The sequence below is a fragment of the Taudactylus pleione genome, unplaced genomic scaffold (assembly GCF_031769625.1).
Source record: "Taudactylus pleione unplaced genomic scaffold, aTauple2 ptg000201l, whole genome shotgun sequence".
In the NCBI taxonomy this organism is placed as follows: domain Eukaryota; kingdom Metazoa; phylum Chordata; class Amphibia; order Anura; family Myobatrachidae; genus Taudactylus; species Taudactylus pleione.
The window spans coordinates 1,039,058-1,061,638 of record NW_028284603.1 but is presented as its reverse complement, the minus strand read 5'-3'; the positions used below and the strand labels follow the sequence as shown (position 1 = coordinate 1,061,638).

General features: G+C 48.9%; 2 protein-coding genes across 2 annotated transcripts in view; one reads left to right on the top strand and one right to left on the bottom strand.

Annotated features, from left to right (window-relative positions):
* MGAT1 (alpha-1,3-mannosyl-glycoprotein 2-beta-N-acetylglucosaminyltransferase) overlaps positions 1-13,680 on the bottom strand; it is a 36,765-nt gene extending 23,085 nt beyond the window's left edge. The window contains exons 1-2 of the mRNA XM_088477472.1: positions 13,470-13,680; positions 3,548-3,620 (exon numbers count right to left, since the gene is read on the bottom strand). The gene's annotated coding sequence lies outside the window, so the exon portion shown is untranslated. The remainder of the gene's footprint in view (positions 1-3,547; positions 3,621-13,469) is intronic.
* Positions 13,681-13,932: 252 nt separating this feature from the next.
* On the top strand, positions 13,933-19,318 carry PPP1R11 (protein phosphatase 1 regulatory inhibitor subunit 11). The gene is made up of 3 exons (XM_088477199.1): positions 13,933-14,255; positions 14,610-14,718; positions 18,058-19,318. Exons 1-3 carry the CDS (start codon positions 14,178-14,180, stop codon positions 18,228-18,230), a joined length of 360 nt encoding a protein of 119 aa, XP_088333325.1. The 5' UTR covers positions 13,933-14,177; the 3' UTR covers positions 18,231-19,318.
* Positions 19,319-22,581: the final 3,263 nt, after the last annotated feature.

The following is a 22,581-nucleotide window of genomic DNA, read 5'->3' as shown; positions in this document are numbered from 1 at the left end:
TCAACATGTAGGATAGCCCGCACCGCCCTAACTAAGGCTGGAACATTAATGGAGGACTTAGCTTCCACCTCCTGCCCCATGACATCAGAGTCAGAGTCCTCATGGATTTCTCCATCATCTGAGGACACTTCCGAGTCCGACAACTGCGCAGCTAGTGAACTCACAACCGGACGTTTAGACACCCTTGGTGGCACATCACCTTGCAACATGGACTGAAACGCCGAGGATGAAGCCGCCAGACTCTGTACGGAGCTGGATAGAACATCCACCCAAGGCGGAGGAGTCGTCGGAGCAAAACTCTGCAAAGGCACTACAGACTGACGCGTCCCTGGGGAAGACTGCACATACACAGGCAGTCCCGAGTAAGGACCCACAGTCTGGGCCCCGGGGGAAGACCGCAACATTTGTGGAACCCTCGGGGAATGGGGGATGGTGGGCTGCGGTAACGCCCTAGAAGGGACCGCTGATGGGACCGATAACCGGTCCGCAATAGACGCCAGCACCTGTGAAAACATCGCCCAAGGAGGGTCCTGTGATACAGGGGGGTTGGAGGGGCCCGGTACCAGCTGGCACCGCCCGCACAGACCATCCTGAGATAAGTCCTCCCCATCAACTCCAGCAGCACAGCGTCTGCAGGAAAATAGCACAGGAGCCACAGAGCGCTCAGTCTCCTCATCAGACATGATACCGTAAATCACAAGAAACAGGTATCACCAGAGGAATTACGGTTTTAACACCCGCGCACTCACCAGTATGCGACACAACAGCCCAGATATGGTACTGTGTAGCACACAACAGTATGTGACTGACCCCACAAATACGTGTTTTATATAAGTGAGGGTCTCAGAAAAACGCCCTTCCCCCACACACCTGCCGGGCCGTAGGAGAAGGAAAGGGATAGTTATAAGCTGACAGCAAGGAGAATAAGTCACAGACAGGCAGCACTAGCAATAGTCACATACAATGCAGAACAGTTATACTCACTGCACCTTCCGCTACAATCAACCGCCCAGATTCAGTGTCTGGGAGGGCTATAGCGCTGTGTACACTGTCCTTTAGCAGGGGAGAGGTACACAGGGGGACCGGTCCACTTGACACCGCCTGGGAGTCTGCGATGTGCCAGTAAAGATGGCCGCCGGAGACCTCAGAGGAGGAGTGGCCGAGAGATAAGAGCAGCTCAGCGACGCCAGACTCCTGGTTGAAAGGCGCGCTGAGCTGAGGGGAGGAGCCGCTAGACAGGGAAGGCTGCCTCCCCTGGCTAGCAATTAACCCCCGGGTTGCCGGTCCCGCTACCAGCCTGATACCCTGGTGGTCTAGCGTACACGCGGGGTATTCCTCAATTGAGGGGGAGCCCGCCGCCGCTAGCGCCTCCGGTCTGTCCCCAGAGACCGGAGGCTCCTGACTGCATTGAAGTATCCGCGGGTCGCCGCGCTTACCTGATCCCCGTCGCGTCCGGCAGCAGTCAAGGGAGTCCCCAGAGCCCGGCTAGTACAGGCTCTGGGGTCCCGCCGCGATCCCCAGAGCTGTACTGGCGTCGCGGCGCCAGCGGGGAGAAGGAGCGGCAGCGTGGACGTCCTAAAGGACAGTCTGATGCTGCCGCTCTAACAGTGTAAAAAAAGTAGAAAAAAATAAAAAATTTCTCTTTTAAAATAAAGCTTAGGGGCTGCTCCTGCAGCCCCACTGCGACAGGGTGACCCGACTCCGGCCGGGCACCAACTAAAACTGAGGTGCCTGTGGCCGGGGCGGGGTATAGAGGAGGACGGACCCAAGTGCATCCTGGGAGCAGCAAAGCTTTAACTGCGTGGTGCCCGTGGATCCAGATCCAGCTATACCCCAAGGTCAACCCTGTGGACCCCCTATGGACCCTGAAGTAGAAAAAGGAGATAATGATTTGCAAGAGGACAGCCTAGATAAAAACAACTACTAGATGCATGCATTTGTTATTTAAAAAGGAGAAACCCCCTTTTATGTGGGAATGCTGCTTCCATTTATGCGGTTTCATTCAAGGGCTCATTCATAGAGCTGCGCGGAAGTGCACTGAGCATGTACCAGTGTATGTCTGGGCCGACTATACACACTGCACAATCAGACAACGAGAAAACAAGAAGAACAGAACAGGTCATTGGGATCATTAACCCCAATGCCAGTGACACTTTTCTTTTTAGAAACCAACATGTATTAAGAAGCCCGGAACCTGCTCCATGCAGCCCATCCCACACATCACTGGGTGCACTAACATAGCATCAAGTACCCTCAAATCCTGACCGTTCTCCAATGCACTATTCATTGTAAAAGCGGCAGATTTTTTTCCTATGTAGAGCAGACTTCTTGCCTTTAAGGAAGAACCGGTCTGGAAGTTCCTATAAAAACCTTATCTGCAGCGAATTCTATCTCCATTATCTGGTGCCTCTATATTTACATCATTTAGGCGTTTCTATTGTCCTCATACCTCTACACCCCCCTCCCAGATCTCTACTTGCTGATTTGTACTGCATGCTGGGCTCAGGTTGGTTTCCTCCTAGACTCCAGCAGTGCCGCAATGCCCGATACTGCTGGCATCGAATGTCAAGTATGACCTTTGCTGACTGGGTAGACGAATACATATTTAAGATGCCCACTTATCAAACATATCTGAAAAGATGGCAGCTGAGAGTGGGGGTACAGTGATGCTACTGTACTAATTCAGTGATGGCCAAACTGGTACACTTTGGGGGCTGCATTGGGTACTTCTTCCGTGATCATGGCACCTCTTTCTTCCAGCTGAGCTGTGTTGAATGGGATCGGTATGAAATACCGCCGGATGTTAGCCAGGCAGATGTTATACCGACCCTGGAAAGCAGCATCCCGACTAAGGTAAGTTTCTAACCCTCTCCCCCCCTAACCCTCCCTTAGGGGTGCCTAACCCTAACCTCCCCCAGTAAGTGCCTAAACCTAACCCCCCCCTCCCCACAGCCTACACCTAACCCTCCCGGGGGGGTGCCTAACCCTAACCTCCCCCCTGGGGTGCCTAACCCTAACTCCCCCTTCCCCTGGCCTAACCCTAACCCTCCCGGGGGGGGAGGTGCCTAACCCTAAGTCCCCCCCAGGAGCCCTTAATCTAACCCCCCCGCGGCTGTCCACACCCGGCTTACCTTCGTTCGGTATGCTGGGCGTCGGGCTCCCGGCGTAGGTATAATGGTAGGCGTCGAGATTTCGACGCCTGTCATTAGTACCCTGCCGGCATTTGACAGTCGGGAAGCTGGCGGTCGGCATTTCGACCGCCGGCTTTTTGACTGCATCCCGTGTTGAACAGTTGGTGAGGGCAACGCATCAGCCCCGCATGTAGGGTTCAGTGAAAGTGCTGACAGTATACAGAAGGTACTGGTGGAAGGACACGGTGTTGTAATATTAATAAATCCTAAAAATAATGTTAATAAAGACGCAAAGAACCAGGGTTCTCCATGCAGGATACCTACTCTTGCACTTATGTTTATAATGAATACAATTGCCCTGAGAGGTTCAGCTGGACAATCTATAAACTATACACATCAAATGTTAAGGGTCTTACTTGCGCCAGTCCTCCATCTCCGCAAGCATCGGTGTGACCTCATTCTGACATCACGGTGATGTCATAGCGTTATCTGCACAAAAGCATACAAAAAAAAAATATTTAAATCACTCATGATCCCACTGAGCAACACACGTTACATATAAAGGCGATTACTTTATATTTCCCAAAACAAATCATTTAAACTGGACGGAATTCAAGGTGCTGACTCTCTAACATGCCCCCCTCCGCCTGGAACAGAGTGTTCTGTCCCCGACCTTCCCACCTATCTTACTATAGAGATAATCTGGGCTGAATGTACTGAGGTTAGTATCTATTTAGTTTGTGTTTGTACCTTATTGTAATACTGAGTGATACTATTCTGTAATTTGGGCACAAATGTATGTGATAGAGCCGTGACGTGTGTGTGGAGACTCTCAATTTATTTGATCCTGGTAAAATACTTTATAAATAATCTCTCTCAATTCAATAATGCAGCACATGTTACTCCAGCAGGGCGATACAACATGGGAAACTTGGGAGTAGAGGGTTTTACATCAAGTAAAGGGGGGGTCATGTAACTTCATATACAGACGAAGGGGGTGTCCCATATTCTCCAGAAGCGAGAGTGAGCGAGGGAGTTTCTCGGTATTGGGGGCCCTCCTACTGGCTGTAGATGGGGCTGAAATAGTGATCACTCTAGCACCCTGCACCTGTCACAACCTGTGCAGTTCCTCTTTCCTGCCTGGGGTGTCACTCTCTGATCTGGTGCTTCTAGCACACTCTGGTCTGTAGCTGAGCAGTTTGTTGCATCAGCTGAGTGTGCTAGTAGCACCAGAGCAGAGAACAAGACACCAGGCAGGAAAGAGGAACTGCACGGGTTGTGACAGGAGCAGGGTGCTAGAATGAAGACTGTGAAATATTATTATTATACAATATCCTCCCTCTATGCACATACAGTAGCAGAACTGCAATTGTCCTATGTTGTGGTTTTGTCTGCGGTAGAAACTGACACAGCATTGTATGAACCTCCCTATATAGCAACAACAAGCAGGAAGCATCTGGCCGCAGAGGCTGAGTAATCCCAAATTGTGCGACTCCTACAATCTGGTTGCTGGAGGAGAGAATTGAGGGTTAAAGTGTCGGTTTCACAATAAGCTAGGGTTGCCCATCAATGGTGTTTTCACCATCAATGGGAGGTCACAATAAACATCGATAGCTGATCCCTGATGGTGTATGTCAGCCGCCTGTGCATAAGTCAACCATCGATGGTTCCTTACTGATGATGGAAAACCATCGACCATTGATGACAGGGGTGTTGATGGTCATCCCTACAATAAGTTCAAATAACACAACTTACTATATAAAGTCAGAATAACCTAAAATAAGACAATACACACAGTAACCACTTTATCAGATACACCGGTCTATTTATGCAAATATCTAATCAGCCAACCATGTGGTAGCAACTAAGGCCCTCATTCAGAGCCGTACGCTCTGAGCAGAGCGCACGCTTTGAATGAGGGCCGCCCTCCATAAAAATGGAGCGTCCTCCTGGACGCTCGTATAGCTGTGGGTCACCACCCACAGCCTATACGAGCGTGCATTTTGATGGCCGCGATGGTCGTGACCATCGCGACCATCGAAACTGCGAGCCGGAGCCTGCGGTTGAGGTTTTCAACCGCAAGCTCCGGAGTGATTTTGGCTCTATCAGAGCCAAAATCACTCCCACTGACAGCACTAGTGATGTCAGTGGGCCGGCTTCTGACGGGAGGCGTTCCCGTGGGAACGCCCCCGTCAGGGAGGCACGCCCCCGGCACGCCCACCAAAGGGGGCGTGCTGTCAATCAACATCGACAGCACGTCCCCTTTGATCAGACACAACGAGCGAAGGATTTTCCTTCGCTCGTCGCGTCTGGCGCATGCGCACGACGGAGCTCCCTCCGTCGTGCGCATGCTCAGTGCAGAACATCGACCCACTTGCGAGCGGACAGCCGCTCGCGAGTGGGTCTGAATCAGGGCCTAAATTCATAATTGTATGCAGACAAGGTCAAGAGGTTCAGTTGTTGCCCGGACCTAACAGCAGAATTGGGAAGAAATGTGATCTGAGTGACTGAGGACTGTTTGCACCAGACGGTATTGTAGAAAGTGTTGATTTCATGGGATTTTACCAACAACAGTCTCTAGAGCACAGTGAATGGTGGACAAGACAAAGACATCCAGTGAGTGGCAGTATTGTGGGTGAAATAGTCGTGTTAATAAGAGAGGTCAGAGGAGAATTGTCAGACTGGTTCAAGCTGACCACGAGCATCCCTTTATGGCTAACGCTTACCCATCCTCTCCCAGCAGGATCACGCGCCATGTCACAGAGCAGACGCCATCTCACACTGATATCAGTGTACTCCAATGGCCGCCAGGGTCACCAGATCTCAGCACCGCAGAGCACCTTTAGGGTATGGTGGAAGATTTGCAGCATGAATGTGCAGCCGATAGATCTGCAGCAACTATCAAGTCACTATGGGCCAGAATCTCTAAGTAGTGTTTCCAGCACCCTGTTGTACCCATGCCATAGAGACTTCAGGTTGTCCTGGGGGCAAAGGGCCAGGGTGTGCGGATTTAAATCACATGATTTATTATATTTTTTTTTAAATAAAATAATCAAGGAGCTTAATGTATTGTTAAAACTAACTTTAATAACGAAATTTTTGACAGTCGTGTTTCAAGAATTCAATATATATTATATTTGTTTTACCATGGATGTAGAGTTGAGGTGTGTACACACGGTACGACTAAACAGGACACAATGAACGTTAACGATATCGATCATGTCGTTATCGTTCATATCGTCCTGTTTTTGGGCCCTTCCAACCCCCAAACGACGGTCGATGAGCGGGCACGGATGGTCGATATCGATTTCGACCATTGCCCGTGCATGCAGGCCAACCTGGTCGATATTGACCAGGTTACACGATCGCGGGTCGTTATAGTTGTTTGGGGGTTGGTGCACGAGCTGGATGTTCGACATCGAACATCCAGCACATGCAGGACGATCAGATGATATCTTTACCGTTGTCTGATCGCTCTGTGTGTACGGAGCTATAGAGTCTACATCCACGTTTTTACTGGTAATTGGCAGACTGTGCAGTATGGACCATAGTCCTTTCACCTTTGATTAGCTGCTCTACTAATAAAAGGTCTCTATCTATGGCTATTGCTTGCTGACCGAATATAATTATGACTCATGTGATACAAAGACAAGTCCAGACAAATCCAAGAAATATCCACATTCAAATACCCTTCTACCAACACTAGTCAAGTTCCAAGCAAAAGCAACCCCGTTTAATGACCTCATTTGACCACGATGCTGTGTCATCAGTGGCACCGATAGATTGGTGGAAAACGCACATTGGTTCAGAAACTGTAGCTGGTGATGAATATATCACGGTAGCAGCTGCAGCATCACAAATTCAGTAGAAAGAATATTTTCAACATTTAGTTTGGTGCAGTCAAACCTGAGAAACCGTTTGGGTACTGACAAAGCTGCAAAACTTGTTTTTCTTTTTAAGGGGTTCAATTAACCCAAGGTGTAGGCTTATACCCCTTTTACACCAGAGCTAAAACCCGGGTTATTGCAGGGTTAACCCGGGTAGCTCCTTGGGTCAAGTGACCGGGCAATCTAACCGTGAAACCCTGCAGTGTAAACGGCGTGATCCGTGTAACGGTGACCTGGAGCACGCCGATTGGCTGGGTTCAGTGGCACTTGGAGATGACATCTCCAAGCGTCCACTTCCACGCCGGAAGAGCCGGGTCATTGCAGACCCGGCTCCGGTGTCAACGGCACCGACTCGGGAATATACTGGGTCGGCGCCGGCTAAATTCCGGGTCTGATCCGGTTTGGAACCGAGGCCCTGATTCAGAGCCGGACGCTCTGACAGAGCGCTCGCTGTGAATCAGGGCTGGTCTTTTTTTTTTTTTTTTTTTTTTTTAGAACGGCCTCCTGGCCGCTCAGATAGATGTGCATGACTATCGCGACCATCGGGCTTGCCACAAGACCCTTGTGGTAGGGTCTCATGGCCGCAAGCCCCAGAGAGATTTCGACTCTACCAGAGCCGAAATCTCTCCCACTGACATCACTTGTGATGTCAGTGGGACCGCCCCCAAACGGAGGCGTTCACATGGGAACGCCGCCGTTTGGGCAGTCACTCCCCCAGCCCACCTACCAAAGGGGGCGTGCTGCCACTCAACATCGACAGCACGCCCCCTTTGGAGCGAGACCCGGAGCGACTGTTTGCCCGTCGCTATCTTTGTCTCGCGCATGTGTACGACAGAGCCGGCTCCGTCGTGCGCATGCGCACTGGGCCACCATCGACCCGCTTGCGAGCGGGTCTGAATCAGGCCCCCTGTTCCAACCTCTGGGTCAGGCCTGGAATTTAGGAATAAAAGCGGTATTATTCAGATTTACAAATCAGGCAAGGCTAATGTAAACTATTGGAACTTTTAACATCATTGCTGTTTCTTTCCTTTTGCAGTTGTGTGTAGTTCGCTGTGCCATGCCATAATTCATAGTGACACTGTCAAGTCATTTAAATTAAATATATTAAAGTTACAGTAATTTAAATAAACTTTGTATTATTGTTTTTACTTGGTTTATTTGTTTATTTGATGATTTTTATAAAAAATCTATTTAAATAAAAAAATCCAATTTAAATTTAAAAAAAAAAAAAATAAAAAATAATTTTTTAATTTTAAACATCCAGATTTTTTTCACACCCTGCAAAGGGCTGTCCGACCAGAACTGAAACCTAATAAAGAACATAATAACCTAATAACAGAACCTAATAAAGTGATCATTCAAAAAGCAGAGAAAAAAAAAGTCTATGGGCCAAATGTTTCTGACACTTTTTAAACTTTGCCAATGTAATAGAGTCCAAAAACAAAGTAACAGAGTGAACTTGCATGTTTATTTAGACTTAAAAAACTCTCACGATTTAAAATCTCATTCAGATGTTTTCCCATTTTGAAGGTAAAACTCAACCAATGTGAGAGATTCCTGCTAAACTCTCACATTTTCTAAACTCTCACCCGATTACATTTGGCCCTGTATATGGCTCAGAACCTTTAACGGACTCTTTTTTCTAAACTTATCAAATTATCCGTTTTTAGTCTGTGGTAGAAAACCTGCTTTGTAATTGACAACACAATGGGCCTGATTCAGACCTGCTCGGTAGATGCGGCCGCTCGCTCCCAGCGTATGAAAATTCAGCTAAGTGACGTCAAGGCAGCTGCTCGCACAGCAAGACAAAAGCACGCCCACTATATCTTGGCGAGCGATCACTTTGTATTCATAGACGCCCACCTGCGTACGTCATCTCCAGAAAGTATATACAAGTATCGGAACATCGGGAACCATCGGATCTGACCGCAGCACTTGCGGTTGACTGTACCCTACCGCAAGCACTGCGAGCAGTTCAGTGTAATAATCAACCAGGTGACGTGTACTAAGAAGCTGGCTGTTAATTATGCACACCTCTGAAACGGCATTAAAACACTCAGGCATGCCTGCGTTCGCAACTCCACTCCCTTGTTACTACTGCCCTGCCCCTGTTACCACCCACAAACGGCCTCGCCTGTCACTCATTCCACTGGGCTGTCTTTTGCAGGGCGAGCGAGCACATTCCGATCGCTCGTACTAGTTTGCGCATGTGCACATTAGCGAACATCGTCTGCAACGAGCGGCCGCTTGCTAGCGAGTGGGTCTGAATCAGGTCCAATATACACAGTAAAATACAGTATATAGGGGTCAATAGACATTATTTGTAAAGAGATTTATTGGTCGATGGTTGTGCATTGGGCATGCGCGGCGTGCGCAAGCCCCGTAGCGAGTGAGAAATTCACTTGCTCCGGGGCTCGCTACAAACGGGGCGACTGCCGATGTTGATTGACAGCTCGCCCCGTTTTGTAGACGGGGTGGGGGGGTGGCTGGCCAAACGGAGGCGTTCATGTAGGAATGCCTGCCGTTTGTGGGCGGCCCCACTGACATCACCAGTGATGTCAGTAGTGAGCTTCCGGCTCTATTAGAGCCGGAAGCTCACTGGGGCTTGCGGCAGACGAGACCCTACCACAAGGGTCTCGTCGCAAGCCCGATGACGCGACCATCACCTGGCCGCTCGCAAAAGCTGTGGGTGGTCACCCACAGCTTAGCGAGCGGTCAGGTTTTTTTTTTTTTTTTTTTTTTAAAAGCGGCCGCCCTGATTCAGAGTGAGCGCTCGCTTCTTGCAAGTCCGGCCCTCAGTGTATTAAAATAGAAATATATAAAAGAAAAAAAAAACACACACATATATGTGTACGAGTGGTAAGACGCCCACGTCCAGGCTGTGTGGTCTGTGCATTTTTGCGATGGAGATGCAACATCAGTCGCACCATTGACATTTGCAGTAGCCTAGGGTCAACTATGGCCACTCTCCACTAATGCAACTAAACATGGCCTCTGAAGCTGTGGGTGTGAGATTGGGAATGCAGTAACACTCCTGTAACACGCAGGTAATAAACAACCTTTGCTGAGGGTTAATTACCAACTTTGCACTAAAACTAAAGCAACCAATCAAACATTTACAGGGGTATTCCATATGGAACGTAAACCTCTCTGTCGAAGTTTACGTTGCATATCGGAGATTTTCCTGGGATAAAGTATCGGGCGCGCGCCCACTTTATCCCCGTATTCAATGTGAAAGCTACGAAAACGGGACCCGGCGAAGTAGGATCGTCGAAAAAAAATGAAATTTACCTGGAATAAATTATAGGACCCCCCTAAAACTGTAAAAACATGGGGGATCACTATGGGTACCCCCGTTTTAGCCTGCAAATGAAAGTCGGGGTTTTAAATAGCTGCGGCAGGTGTTTTTCCCGACATTGAAGAAGTGATGCAGAAGAGCACTTAGGTTATTTTTTTCGTTTTTTTAAGTGGTCCCATCAAATTTGAGGTACATGAAAATGGGTACTAGCATATTTCTAAGTCCCTAAAGTCTTTTTTTTTTAAATTCTGCAAATATGCACCTGCCGCTATTAATCTATTCTAGAATACACCTGCCGCATACTTACAGAATAGCCCTGAACCTATTTCCCTAGTTTTAAACAATTTTTTCAAATTTTTTTTTTTCACCCCAATTTTTAAATAAATGTTTTGGGGTGTCCCTATTTTTTTTTTTTTTACTTTTTTTGACAGTTATTTTTAAAATGTCATTCCCAGGGGTGCAGGCTATTTTTTTTTTTAAGCCTGCACCCCTAAACCCCAATTCTGCACTTTTTTTAGCCACCTATTCAGTGGTGAAAAGTTATCCCCGTTTTTTTTCAAAGACTTTTCGAACCTGCGAAAAGTCTTTGAAATTGAATACGGTGTAAAACTAAAACCTGCGAAAATGACGTCATCGGTGCGAACACATCGCAAAAACTGAGTTTTCGCTCCATATTGAATACCCCTGTTAGGGGTAAAGTTACTAAGCAGTGGCTTTTACAAGGGGCACGAGTATCGCTTGGTAATGCATCACTTGACGGCTAAATACCACTGCAATAATAGGTGATGCTTATTACACTGGACATGGGTAGGCAATATATAAGAAATCAGTTACTTTAATAAATAAATATATAAACATATTTTGGCGAGCCGGATTGGGGGCACACCGGGCAATATCCCTTCTTCCGTGGCACCCTGTCCCCATCACTGGAATTCTGTCAATCCTGGGTTCATGTGCTTTGCCACCCTGTCCTCTCCCCCGGTCCCCTGGCACCTTTTCATCCTCTCTCACCCAGAATACTGGCACCATGCCTTGTCCCTTGGGATCACGTCCTCTGACAAACTGTCTCCTCCCCGAGAAATCTTCTGGAACCCTGTCACCTCCTCTAGGTCAATGTCCTCTGGCACCCTGTCATCCCCTGCATACTGGCACTATATCCTGCCCCACGGTATCATGCCCTCTGGCACCCTGTCATCCCCTGCATACTGGCACTATATCCTGCCCCACGGTATCATGCCCTCTGGCACCCTGTCACCCCCTGTATACTGGCACTATATCCTGCCCCACGGTATCATGTCCTCTGGCACCCCCTGTATACTGGCACTATATCCTGCCCCACGGTATCATGCCCTCTGGCACCCCCTGCATACTGGCACTATATCCTGCCCCACGGTATCATGTCCTCTGGCACCCTGTCACCCCCTGGATACTGGCACTATATCCTGCCCCACGGTATCATGCCCTCTGGCACCCTGTCACCCCCTGGATACTGGCACTATATCCTGCCCCACGGTATCATGCCCTCTGGCACCCTGTCACCCCCTGGATACTGGCACTATATCCTGCCCCACTGTATCATGCCCTCTGGCACCCTGTCACCCCCTGGATACTGGCACTATATCCTGCCCCACGGTATCATGCCCTCTGGCACCCTGTCACCCCCTGGATACTGGCACTATATCCTGCCCCACGGTATCATGCCCTCTGGCACCCTGTCACCCCCTGGATACTGGCACTATATCCTGCCCCACGGTATCATGTCCTCTGGCACCCTGTCACCCCCTGGATACTGGCACTATATCCTGCCCCACTGTATCATGTCCTCTGGTACCCTGTCACCCCCTGGATACTGGCACTATATCCTGCCCCACGGTATCATGCCCTCTGGCACCCCCTGCATACTGGCACTATATCCTGCCCCACGGTATCATGTCCTCTGGCATCCTGTCACCCCCTGGATACTGGCACTATGTCCTGCCCCACAGTATCATGCCCTCTGGCACCCTGTCACCCCCTGGATACTGGCACTATATCCTGCCCCACGGCGTCATTACCTCTGGCACCCTGTCACCCCTTGGATACTGGCACTATATCCTGCCCCACGGTATCATGCCCTCTGGCACCCTTTCACCCCCTGCATACTGGCACTATATCCTGCCCCACGGTATCATTCCCTCTGGCACCCTGTCATCCCCTGCATACTGGCACTATATCCTGCTCCACGGTATCATGCCCTCTGGCACCCTGTCATCCCCTGCATACTGGCACTATATCCTGCCCCACGGTATCATGCCCCCTGGCACCCCCTGGATACTGGCACTATGTCCTGCCCACGGTATCATGTCCTCTGGCACCCTGTCACCCCCTGCATACTGGCACTATATCCTGCCCCACTGTATCATGCCCTCTGGCACCCTGTCACCCCCAGGATACTGGCACTATGTCCTGCCCCATGGTATCATGCCCTCTGGCACCCCTGGATACTGGCACTATGTCCTGCCCCATGGTATCATGCCCTCTGGCACCCCTGGATACTGGCACTATGTCCTGCCCCATGGTATCATGCCCCCTGGCACCCCCTGGATACTGGCACTATGGCCTGCCCACGGTATCATGTCCTCTGGCACCCTGTCACCCCCAGGATACTGGCACTATGTCCTGCCCCATGGTATCATGCCCTCTGGCACCCCTGGATACTGGCACTATGTCCTGCCCCACTGTATCATGCCCTCTGGCACCCTGTCACCCCCTGGATACTGGCACTATGTCCTGCCCCATGGTATCATGTCCCCTGTCACCCTCTGAATACTGGCACTATGTCCTGCCTCACAGTATCATGTCCTCTGGCACCCTGTCACCCCCAGGATACTGGCACTATGTCCTGCCCCACGGTATCATGTCCTCTGGCACTTGTAGTTTCCTTGCAGTTGGAAAGCCCCAGGTTCCCGCCCCTGCAGATGATAAGTGCCCCCATGGGGGTGCTGCTGCCAGGGACCAGGCTGCAGGCGAGTACAGGGGTTATGGGACCAGACACAGAGACACAAATGGGTTGATGACGTCAAGACACACAGTGGAGGGATAACGTCACGGGGAAGTGAGGGTGAGGGCAAGCCATGACGTCACGGGCTCGCCGGTGACGTCAGGGGCACCTACCACGAGGTCACGTGATCTCATCCCCTGCCACAGGTCTCTGGTGCCTCTCTCTTCCCAGCTTTCTGCCCCCCACCCCGCGGTCGTTTCCATTTCCGCCGGAAGCTTTTACTGGGACGCTGTCACTATGGCAACGGGCTCCTCTCTCGCCCCTCTGCCAGGACGCACGGACAGAGCCGCCGATGATGATAAATAATGCACATGTGGAACGCAGCGGTCTCCGAGGCGCTAATTGGCCGCTCCGAAACGCCGATAGAGGCTGTGATTGGATATTTCGACAACTGACGCCTGGGTTCCCAGTCCTGTCTGCAATGCGGCGACATTTTATGTGCGCCCAGAGCTATATACGCGAACGTTATTGTCTCCGCAAAAATGGCCGCCACCGCCAATCAACGGGAAGGTGGGTGGAGACACAGAGCCCAAGCCCTACTTGTACAGACCAGCGTCGGCCATGTTGCTTCCTGGCAGCAGGGATACACTACACGAGTAAACAGGACGTGGGTAGGGTGACTTACAGCGATGTACGGAGCATAGGGCCCGTCCCCTCACACCAGCGAGACGGAACGGCGGGGAACAGGAGCGGCTCCCACCCCTATCAGCGAGAGGACCGGAAGCTGAGGGACAGAGCGCCGGAACAAAGCGGATACGGACTGTGTCTGCGGGCTGATCCCGATTTCTTGCGGCTGGGACTTTTCCAGCTTTTCCCCTGACATGGCGGAATCCTCCGGGATGGCGGTGGGGGGAGGAGCCGCCTCCAGCACCGTGACCACCGAGAGCGAGGCGCAGCCGGTGAGTGACGTCATAGAACGGGGGCTATGGGGGATACCCCTCTCCCTCTCCAAAGTCCTGCATGTCTGGGGCTTATAGTGTGTGGTGAGAGGGAATTCTCATGCCCAGGGTTTGGGTCAGTATTTACCCGTAGTGGTGTTAGCCATACTGGGCGGTGGTCCATAGTGACAGCTCTGTATATGTAGATATTTGGTCACTATATATATATATATATATATATATATATATATATATATATGCCCCACGTAGATCCCACAATGATCAGTGATTAGACCCCTTTCCTATTGTGACACGGTGAAGTGCGGTGTCTCTCGGCCCCCTGCGCAGATAACGGACTTGCGGGTTGTTTTGCAGGAACCCCGCTCCCTGACGTTAAAGCTGCGGAAGAGGAAACCTGACAAGAAAGTGGAGTGGACTTGTGACACCGTGGACAACGAGCACCTGGGAAGACGCTCGTCCAAATGTGAGCGCCGTCTGTGTGACTGTTCCCTCTGTCGCTGTGCAGACCCCATTCTAAATCCTAGACACCTACAGAAACGCAGTAGTCTAAATCCGCAGTGAGTGTACACCCCGAGTGCCGTAGGTCCGCACGGAGTGTACGCCCCGAGTGCCGTAGGTCCGCACGGAGTGTGCGCTCCGAGTGCCGTGGGTCCCCACGGAGTGTACGCCCCGAGTGCCGTAGGTCCCCACGGAGTGTACCTTTTTGTTGCCATAAGCAGAAAGGGGTGTGCATTGGGGGTGTGGTTGGACACATGACTGGCGTTGCTATGTGATATAAATTTCTATATGACAGTCAGTGAAGCTGTACGGTGTCATCATTGACCTTTTATTGCATCTTGTCTTCTAATTACAGTTTATACTTGTAGTCTGTACAGTTCTAGAATTTCAGGATAAGGTTTTGCTGCCTGTAATCTGTATTGCTCCACTTATTGTCAGACTACATGTATTATAATCCTCAGCTGTGAAAGGAATATAAACCATCTGGTGTGTACAGCAGGGCTACACCACAAACGCCTCTCCTCGTCCTGCAGAGTGAAGTTTTTACTGTCACTAGTATGCTTATGTCATGATCTTGTTAGTGTACAGCGCTACTTAACATGTCAGTGCTCTATAAATAATAAGGTGATGATAACCTAAGCGCCCTTTCTCTTGTCACCATGGTAACTAACAATTCTCTTGTCTCCTTTAAATATAGCTGAGTGGGTACCAATAACGTCCACCAGCTTCTCAGCGAGGGCTGTGCACTCCGTGATTCATTGTGCTTGGCTACATTTAGATGCAAATGTCTTTAGAGATACTTGGTGACATCTGACAGTGGGTGTTGGTGCGATGGATTCCGTCATATAGTCACCATGGAAACTGTTATTCCTCTCATCCGCAGCATAGAAATCCTGCATCTCCAACTCCTATTTACCCGTGTGTCGTTGTAGAGATGGATATGCACCCATCGGCCATAACATTAAAACCCCCTGCCTAATATTGTATAGGTCACTTTCATGCCACCAAAATAGCTCTGACCCGTCGAGGCACGGACCCCACAAGACCTCTGAAGGTATCTGGCACCAAGACGTTAGCAGCAGATGCTTTATGTCCTGTAAGTAGCGAGGTTGGGGCCTCCATAGCTCGGGCTTGCTATCACAGCAAATCCCAGAGATGCTCGATCGCATTGAGATCTGGAAAATTTGGAGGCCAAGTCAACACCTTGACTTTTTGTCATGTTCCTCAAGCCATTCCTGAACAATGTTTGCAATGTACAGGGCGCATTATCCTGCTGAAATAGGCCACTGCCATCAGGGAATAACGGTTGCCATGCAGGGGTGTACTTGGTTTGCAACAATGTTTCGGTAGGTGGTACGTGTCTTATGTTGGGCATACACTGCCAGACGAAATGCCTGTCAGACTGACAGACATTTTATCTGGCACCCTGACTCCCAGCAGATATCATGGGCATACACTATGAGATGTCTCACAGCTATCTGTGCTCCGCCCCTGGGGAGGAGACATTTCCCCGTCCTTCCCTGTGGGGAAATGTCTGTCGGGCGGCCGACATTTACCAACAAAATATCGCTTTGGCAGGACATGCTGGACAATTTGGCATAACAGACCGATCAATATTTTACCATCGGTCACCCACACACATAGTGCAATTATCGGGGCGATCCGCTGATATCGGGCGGATTGCCCCGATAATTGTATAGTGTATGCCCAGCATAACTAATTTCCACATGAATGCCAGGACCCAAGGTTTTACCAGCAGAACATTGCCCAGAGCATCACTCTGGCTCCTATAGTGCGTCCTGGTGCCATCTCTCCCCCAGGTAAACAATGTACACGTACCTGGCCGTCTACATAATGTAAAAGAAAACCTGATTCATTAGATCATGCCACCTTCTTCCATGATCCAGGTCTGACACTCACATACCCATTGTAGGAGCTTTCAGCACTGGACAGGGGACAGCATGGGCATTCTGAGTGGTCAGCTGCTACTCAGAGCTATACGCAGCAAGCTGCAATACACTGTGTCCTGACACCTTTCTATCATAGCCAGCAATGACTTGTTCTGCAATATGTGCTACAGTAGCTGTCCTGTGGGATAGAACCAGACGGGCAAACCTTCGCCCACCAAGCACATCAATGAGCCTTAGGTGACCATGACCCTGTCGCTAGTTTACCGATGTCCTTTTTTGGACAACTTTTGGTAGGTACTAACCACTGCATGCTGGGAGCACCTCACCAGGCCTGACGTTTTGGAGATGCTCTGACCCAGTCGTATAACCATCATAAATTGTCCCTTGTCAAATTCGCTCAGATTCTTAAGCTGGGCATCCACTATACAATTATCTGTCCAATCTGGCTGGTTAGAATGAAAACCTGGTAATGTAAGGGAGCGAATGACAGTCGATCATATGGTTTTAAACACTGAAAAAAGGACAAAAAAATTGTTCAAATTTGGTTAAATTGGTGTGTTTTTACTAATTTGTCTGAACGACCATTTTTGGCTATTTTTCAGTGTTTGTGAGCAAATGGACGATTGTCATTTGCTCCCATACATTACCAGGTTTTCATTCCAACCAGCCAGACTGGACAGATATCTGACAGATCATTGTATAATGGATGCCCAGCTTTACACTTGCCCATTTTTCCTGCTTCCAATGCATCAACCTCAAGAACTGACTGACCACTCGCTGCCTATTATACCCCACCCCTTGTCAGGTGTCGCTGTAGTGAGCTAATCATTGTTATTCACTTCACCTGTCAGTGGTTTTAATGTGATGGGTGTAATGGGCCCCATACATCAGAGATGGATTGCCGCGATGTTGGATTTCGGCGATTTGACGATCGCGATCAAAAAATGATCGCAATCGTCAAATCGGGGACATTTGATATGTCAAATGTCCGCGATCCGACGACGGAACATCGATGGTGGGCGATCGGAAATATCCAATCGCAGCCCTGCATCGTGGCGATCCGTCACAGATGTATGGGCACCTTAATTCACTCTAGGATTTTTTTAGGACAAGGAACTAAAGCTACACGTGCTGGGTAACGTACGATGCAAAGAACATATATGTGCCCCTCTTAGGGGGAGGTGTAACATGACGCATACCAGACTGTAGCTCGTAGAAGGGAGTCACAGACAGGAGGATACTTCTTATACTAAGCTTAGCAGGACACTGTTACCTTCCGATAGATTACATGTTATTCTGTGTGCAGAAAAACAATAGTTACAATGTAAACCCATCCCCCTGTCGGCTCTGCTGACGGTCTCGTGCCCTCTGAGAATGTCTCTTTCCTCCCGCAGGCTGTTGTATCTACGAGAAGCCCAGAGCGTTTGGTGAAAGCTCAACTGAAAGCGAAGACGAGGACGACTGCTGCAACAGCGCTCACTGTATCCGGGGCCACAAAAAGGGGACGCCCGGGGCCAGAGAGACACCGCCACCAAGCCACGAGAACGCTGGCAACATGCAGCACTGAGACAGCCGGGAGAGAGCGACACAGTGCATCTTACATATCCACCGCTATTCATGAGAGCTGCCGCCTTGCGTCCTGTAACTGTCTCTTTTCCTGATTGTGAGAGTCACAGCAGCAGAGTGCTGGTTCTGTATCCATGTCTTCATGCTGGGTAACACAGTGTCTGAGAGACGGGAAGATGGATAGAGAGAGGTTGTTCAGATGTCTCAAAAGAACGTTGAGATACGGTTATATTACATTTCCAACCAGTCTAACAGTACGCTTGGTTAGCTCGGGGTTCCTCTCTTCCGCACTGGCGTAATGTCTCTTCTGCAGGGAGTTGCTTCTCATTGAATGTATGTGCATGACCCCCCCCCAATCTCATCCTTTGCTGGTCTTTATTTGGTCTAGTCACTGGCTACCCTTTGTTTGCATTCGGAGCCCCCCGCTACCCCCTTGTGCTTGCCATCGTTGCTTCAAATCCTCCCAGTATTATATGATGTAATCTATTGAATGTATTTATGAATGAGATTGTCTCAGGCGAGACGCATTAGCCAAATGACAGTGACAAAGCCCCATGACGTTGTAACTGCCTGGCTTTATTATAATAAAGTCCTTTTGTGGGAGGTCTGCTTATAACGCCTGCGTCACAATCACAGATGGGTGTGACTCCATCCATAGCGACCAATCAGATAATGGCTCTCAATGTATATGTTCCTGCAGACTGAAAACTAATATCTGATTGGTTGCAATGGGCTGCAGTTCATTTACCCTGTTTCCATTAAATAACCCTTATACTGCGCCGTGTATCGTGTGACATTATAACTGCTGTGAATCGGCTGATGCCCCATAACCATTCGCCTCCATTTTCATCTGTTTCGTTAAACTCTTGATTTCTATCCATGCATTTGTCTTTGCACACGAGCTTACGCAGGATTGCTGAGATGTATAGTACTTGTGGAGTTGGGCTTTAATGATTCCATTACCATGGGTCCCCTGAATATTATTATTATTATTTTATAGAATCTGTATATTGTGGCTTTTGTTTTTTCATTTAGATCGCCTCCCCCCCTTCCCTTTCTGGGTATTAAAAAAGATATTTTTGTTTGAAATCCTTGTCTTGACCTTTGAAACAAAGTTCAATTGTGGTAAAAAAAAAAAATCATTGTTAAGGTGGAAACCGCCTCAGATCATGGAGGACTGAGAGCCACATGGTGCAAACGTGCGTCTATTAGAGGGAATACGTACGCGAGACCGGCAGTCAGGACAGAGGCATCCCGATGCACAGGATCCCAACAGGGGCTAGGTAAGTACCCTAACCCCCCCCCCCCCCCCCCCCCTTCCCCGCAGCCTATCCCTCTCCGATGGTGCTGAAACCTAACCTTCCCCCTTGGTGCCTAACTCTCCCGTAGCCTCAGCCTAACGGGTTTTTTGCGTCCTTTGGAATTAAATACAGCGAATAGCGGGGGCGCGCACGATAAATTTCCACGGCTAAAACACGTGAAGTCGGTGAAAAGTGCGGCATGCGAAAAAGTATCGCTGTAATTGGATGCACCCCTAAAAGTTTGCTAGGGCAGCTGAGCAATGCAATGGTTAGTAAATCCCGGGTTTCTGTTGTTGTGTAATATAATCAATGTTTGGGCCGATGGTCTATTGCAGTCTAAAGTCTATTTTTTTTTTTCCGGATTTGCCTTTAGTAAATCACCGTTGCAAAATCGATGCTTAGTAAATGTACCCCTGGCATTCTCTGTATGGGAATGTTTAGCAACGCTCCTTACCAGGAGAGACTTGGGGGTTAGGCCCCTGTACACAGCTGCAGTAGGAATGCACTATTTTGCCTTTCTGCTTATCTGAATCTTGGAGACAATGGCCCTCATTCAGAGCCGTTCGCTATTTGTGGTCGCTCGTTTAAAAACAAGGGGTGGCTATTCAAATGATCCGTACGCACATTGCAGTCTGTTCACACCTCTAAGTCTGAACGAGCGAGCAAAACATACGCTCGTTTATTTGTTAAAAACGCCCCCTGGCCGCTCGCATCCTACGTCATGTCCGCTATTTATTAGATTAATCGAGTACATCGACCAGCGTATGAACTGCTCGCTATTCTTGTGGTTGGTGTTTGCTACCACAAATTTGCGAGCAGTTCTGGCTATAAAATAACCCAGTGACGTGGTCAATGACGCTGCTGTTTTAAATATGCACACCCATAAAACGCCCGTTTTGACCTTTAAGCACGCCTGCGTTCGGATCTCCACTCCCCATTTTCAAGCACCTTCCCCTGTTACCACCCACATACGCCTCATTCTGTCACTCAAAATAGCAGGCCCTCGCTATATTGCGTACCAACGATTTTCGGCCGCACTGACTGGTTCGCGCATGCGTACTAAAAACCGTACGCATGCGCAGATGTGCAAACATCGCTCGGAACGAGCGTACTGCCGCTAACGAGTGGCTCTGAATGAGGGCCAATGTGCTCTGGATGAGAGATCCCACATGTGAAGCAGGAGTCATGTATGTGATTCTAGCAGAGTGCCAGGATTCCTGCTCTGACATCCGCTGGGATTACAGACAGGAAATGTGACGTGCAGCTGTCACAGCCCTATCTCTGGGACATTTTGTTCTGTACAAGTTCAAAACGGCTCTAATTTTAGAATTAATAATCTTGCAATTGCTTTTGTGTAGTATTGGACATCTGCCAACCGGCCATTTAGGAATGGTGTTTAGGGAGACCGCAATAATAACATTCAATAAGTCAGATGTGTAGAGCAGAGGTTCCCAAACTCGGTCCTCAAGGCACCCTAACAGTACAGGTTTTAAGGATTGCCCTGCTTGACCACAGGTGATTTAATTAGTACCTCAGTCAATTTGATGTAACCATCTGTGCTCAAACATGGATATATCTAAAACCTAAACTGCTGGGGTGGGAACATCTGGTGTAGAGGTAAAATCAGTTCCTGCCCGTGTCGCACGCAGTGATTGCTGCCATTTTGTTGGCTGCAGCAATACTTAGATTTTCTAGGCACTTCTGTAATGTCGCTGGTTCCTGCAGAACTGGCAGGCAGCAATCTCCCTGAAACAGGGGTCTTCAACTCCATTCCTAACAGGTCCTGTTTTCTGGATTTCTTTAATCATGCACAGGTGAGTTAATTTGTTTTTCTGGGTCAATATCTATCCCACCTGTTTCCACAGGTAGAAATTCTACATCAGCAATTGATTTCAGCAATCGTGCAATTTGCAATCGATTGTGTATAAAAATCTTTCCATTTTTCAATCGATTGCAGCAATTTGCAATCGATTGAAAAAGGGAAAGATTTTTATCTTCAGCAATCAGCAATCGATTGTGGTAAATCTGCAATTTGCAGATGATTGTATAAAAATCTGCTATGTATGAGGCTTCACAGATCGCAGATTGTGACCAAAAAGTGAATGGAATTGTTAAATCAGATGAATTTCCAACATGTTGCATGTCACAGATGGATTGGGGCTGTAGATTGCTAGTGTATGGAGATGATCAGCAGATTTGCAGACCGTTAAGGGGGGTATCCACTAGATGATAAAGTTGAACGATAACATCGTTTGAACATCGTTTGAACATCGTTTGAACATCGTTTGAAAATTTGGTCTTTTAGACATCTATCATTGTTCAAACATGCTGGTCAACCTGACGATATTGTCAGTTTCAGCATGTTTGCAGATGATTAATTGTGCCTGCACTGAACTATATATCGTTCAGTGTGGGCACCCTGCAGTGTAGTGAACGATAATATCGTTATCGTTCAGTCTTTTCACTGTCGGGTAGTGGATACCCTCCTTTACTAGTAAAATGATGGGACTTTCAAGATTGGCAGATCTGTGTTTGCTGCAATCGATCTGCAAATTACTGAGATCTGTAATGTATGGGCACAGATTGCTAGATTGCGAAATCCTAAATCGGCCAACAAATCTTCAAATTGTTCAATTGTGGTTTTTAGATAGCTGATGTACGGGGGGCCTTTACTTTAGGACAGGAGTTGAGAACCATCGACGTAGTGCACAGATTCTCAAACGCGACCTTCAGGGCACCCAACAGTTCAGGTTTTAGTGATATCCATGGTTGAGCACAGGTGGTTAAATCAAATTGGCCGAGGTACTAAGTCACCTGTGGTGAAGCATGGATATTCTTAAACTCTGCACTGCTATGGTGCCTTGGGGACTGAGGGCCTGATTCAGACTCGCTCGCTAGGAAGCGTTCGCACGCAGGATGCCGAGGTTTGCATTGCGTGCATGCACCGCAGTGCGTGTGCGCAAATCAGTGCGAGTGATCGGGAAGCGTTCACTCACTGCACATAGACAGTCCGGCTAAATGAGTGACAGGAGAAGGCGTTTGTGGGTGGCG

Coding starts and splice junctions, on each gene's coding strand:
- PPP1R11 (XM_088477199.1), top strand. CDS start 14,178: ATGGCGGAATCCTCCGGGATGGCGGTGGGGGGAGGAGCCGCCTCCAGC. Junction 14,256..14,609: donor CCGAGAGCGAGGCGCAGCCG/GTGAGTGACGTC, acceptor GTTGTTTTGCAG/GAACCCCGCTCCCTGACGTT. Junction 14,719..18,057: donor GGGAAGACGCTCGTCCAAAT/GTGAGCGCCGTC, acceptor TTCCTCCCGCAG/GCTGTTGTATCTACGAGAAG.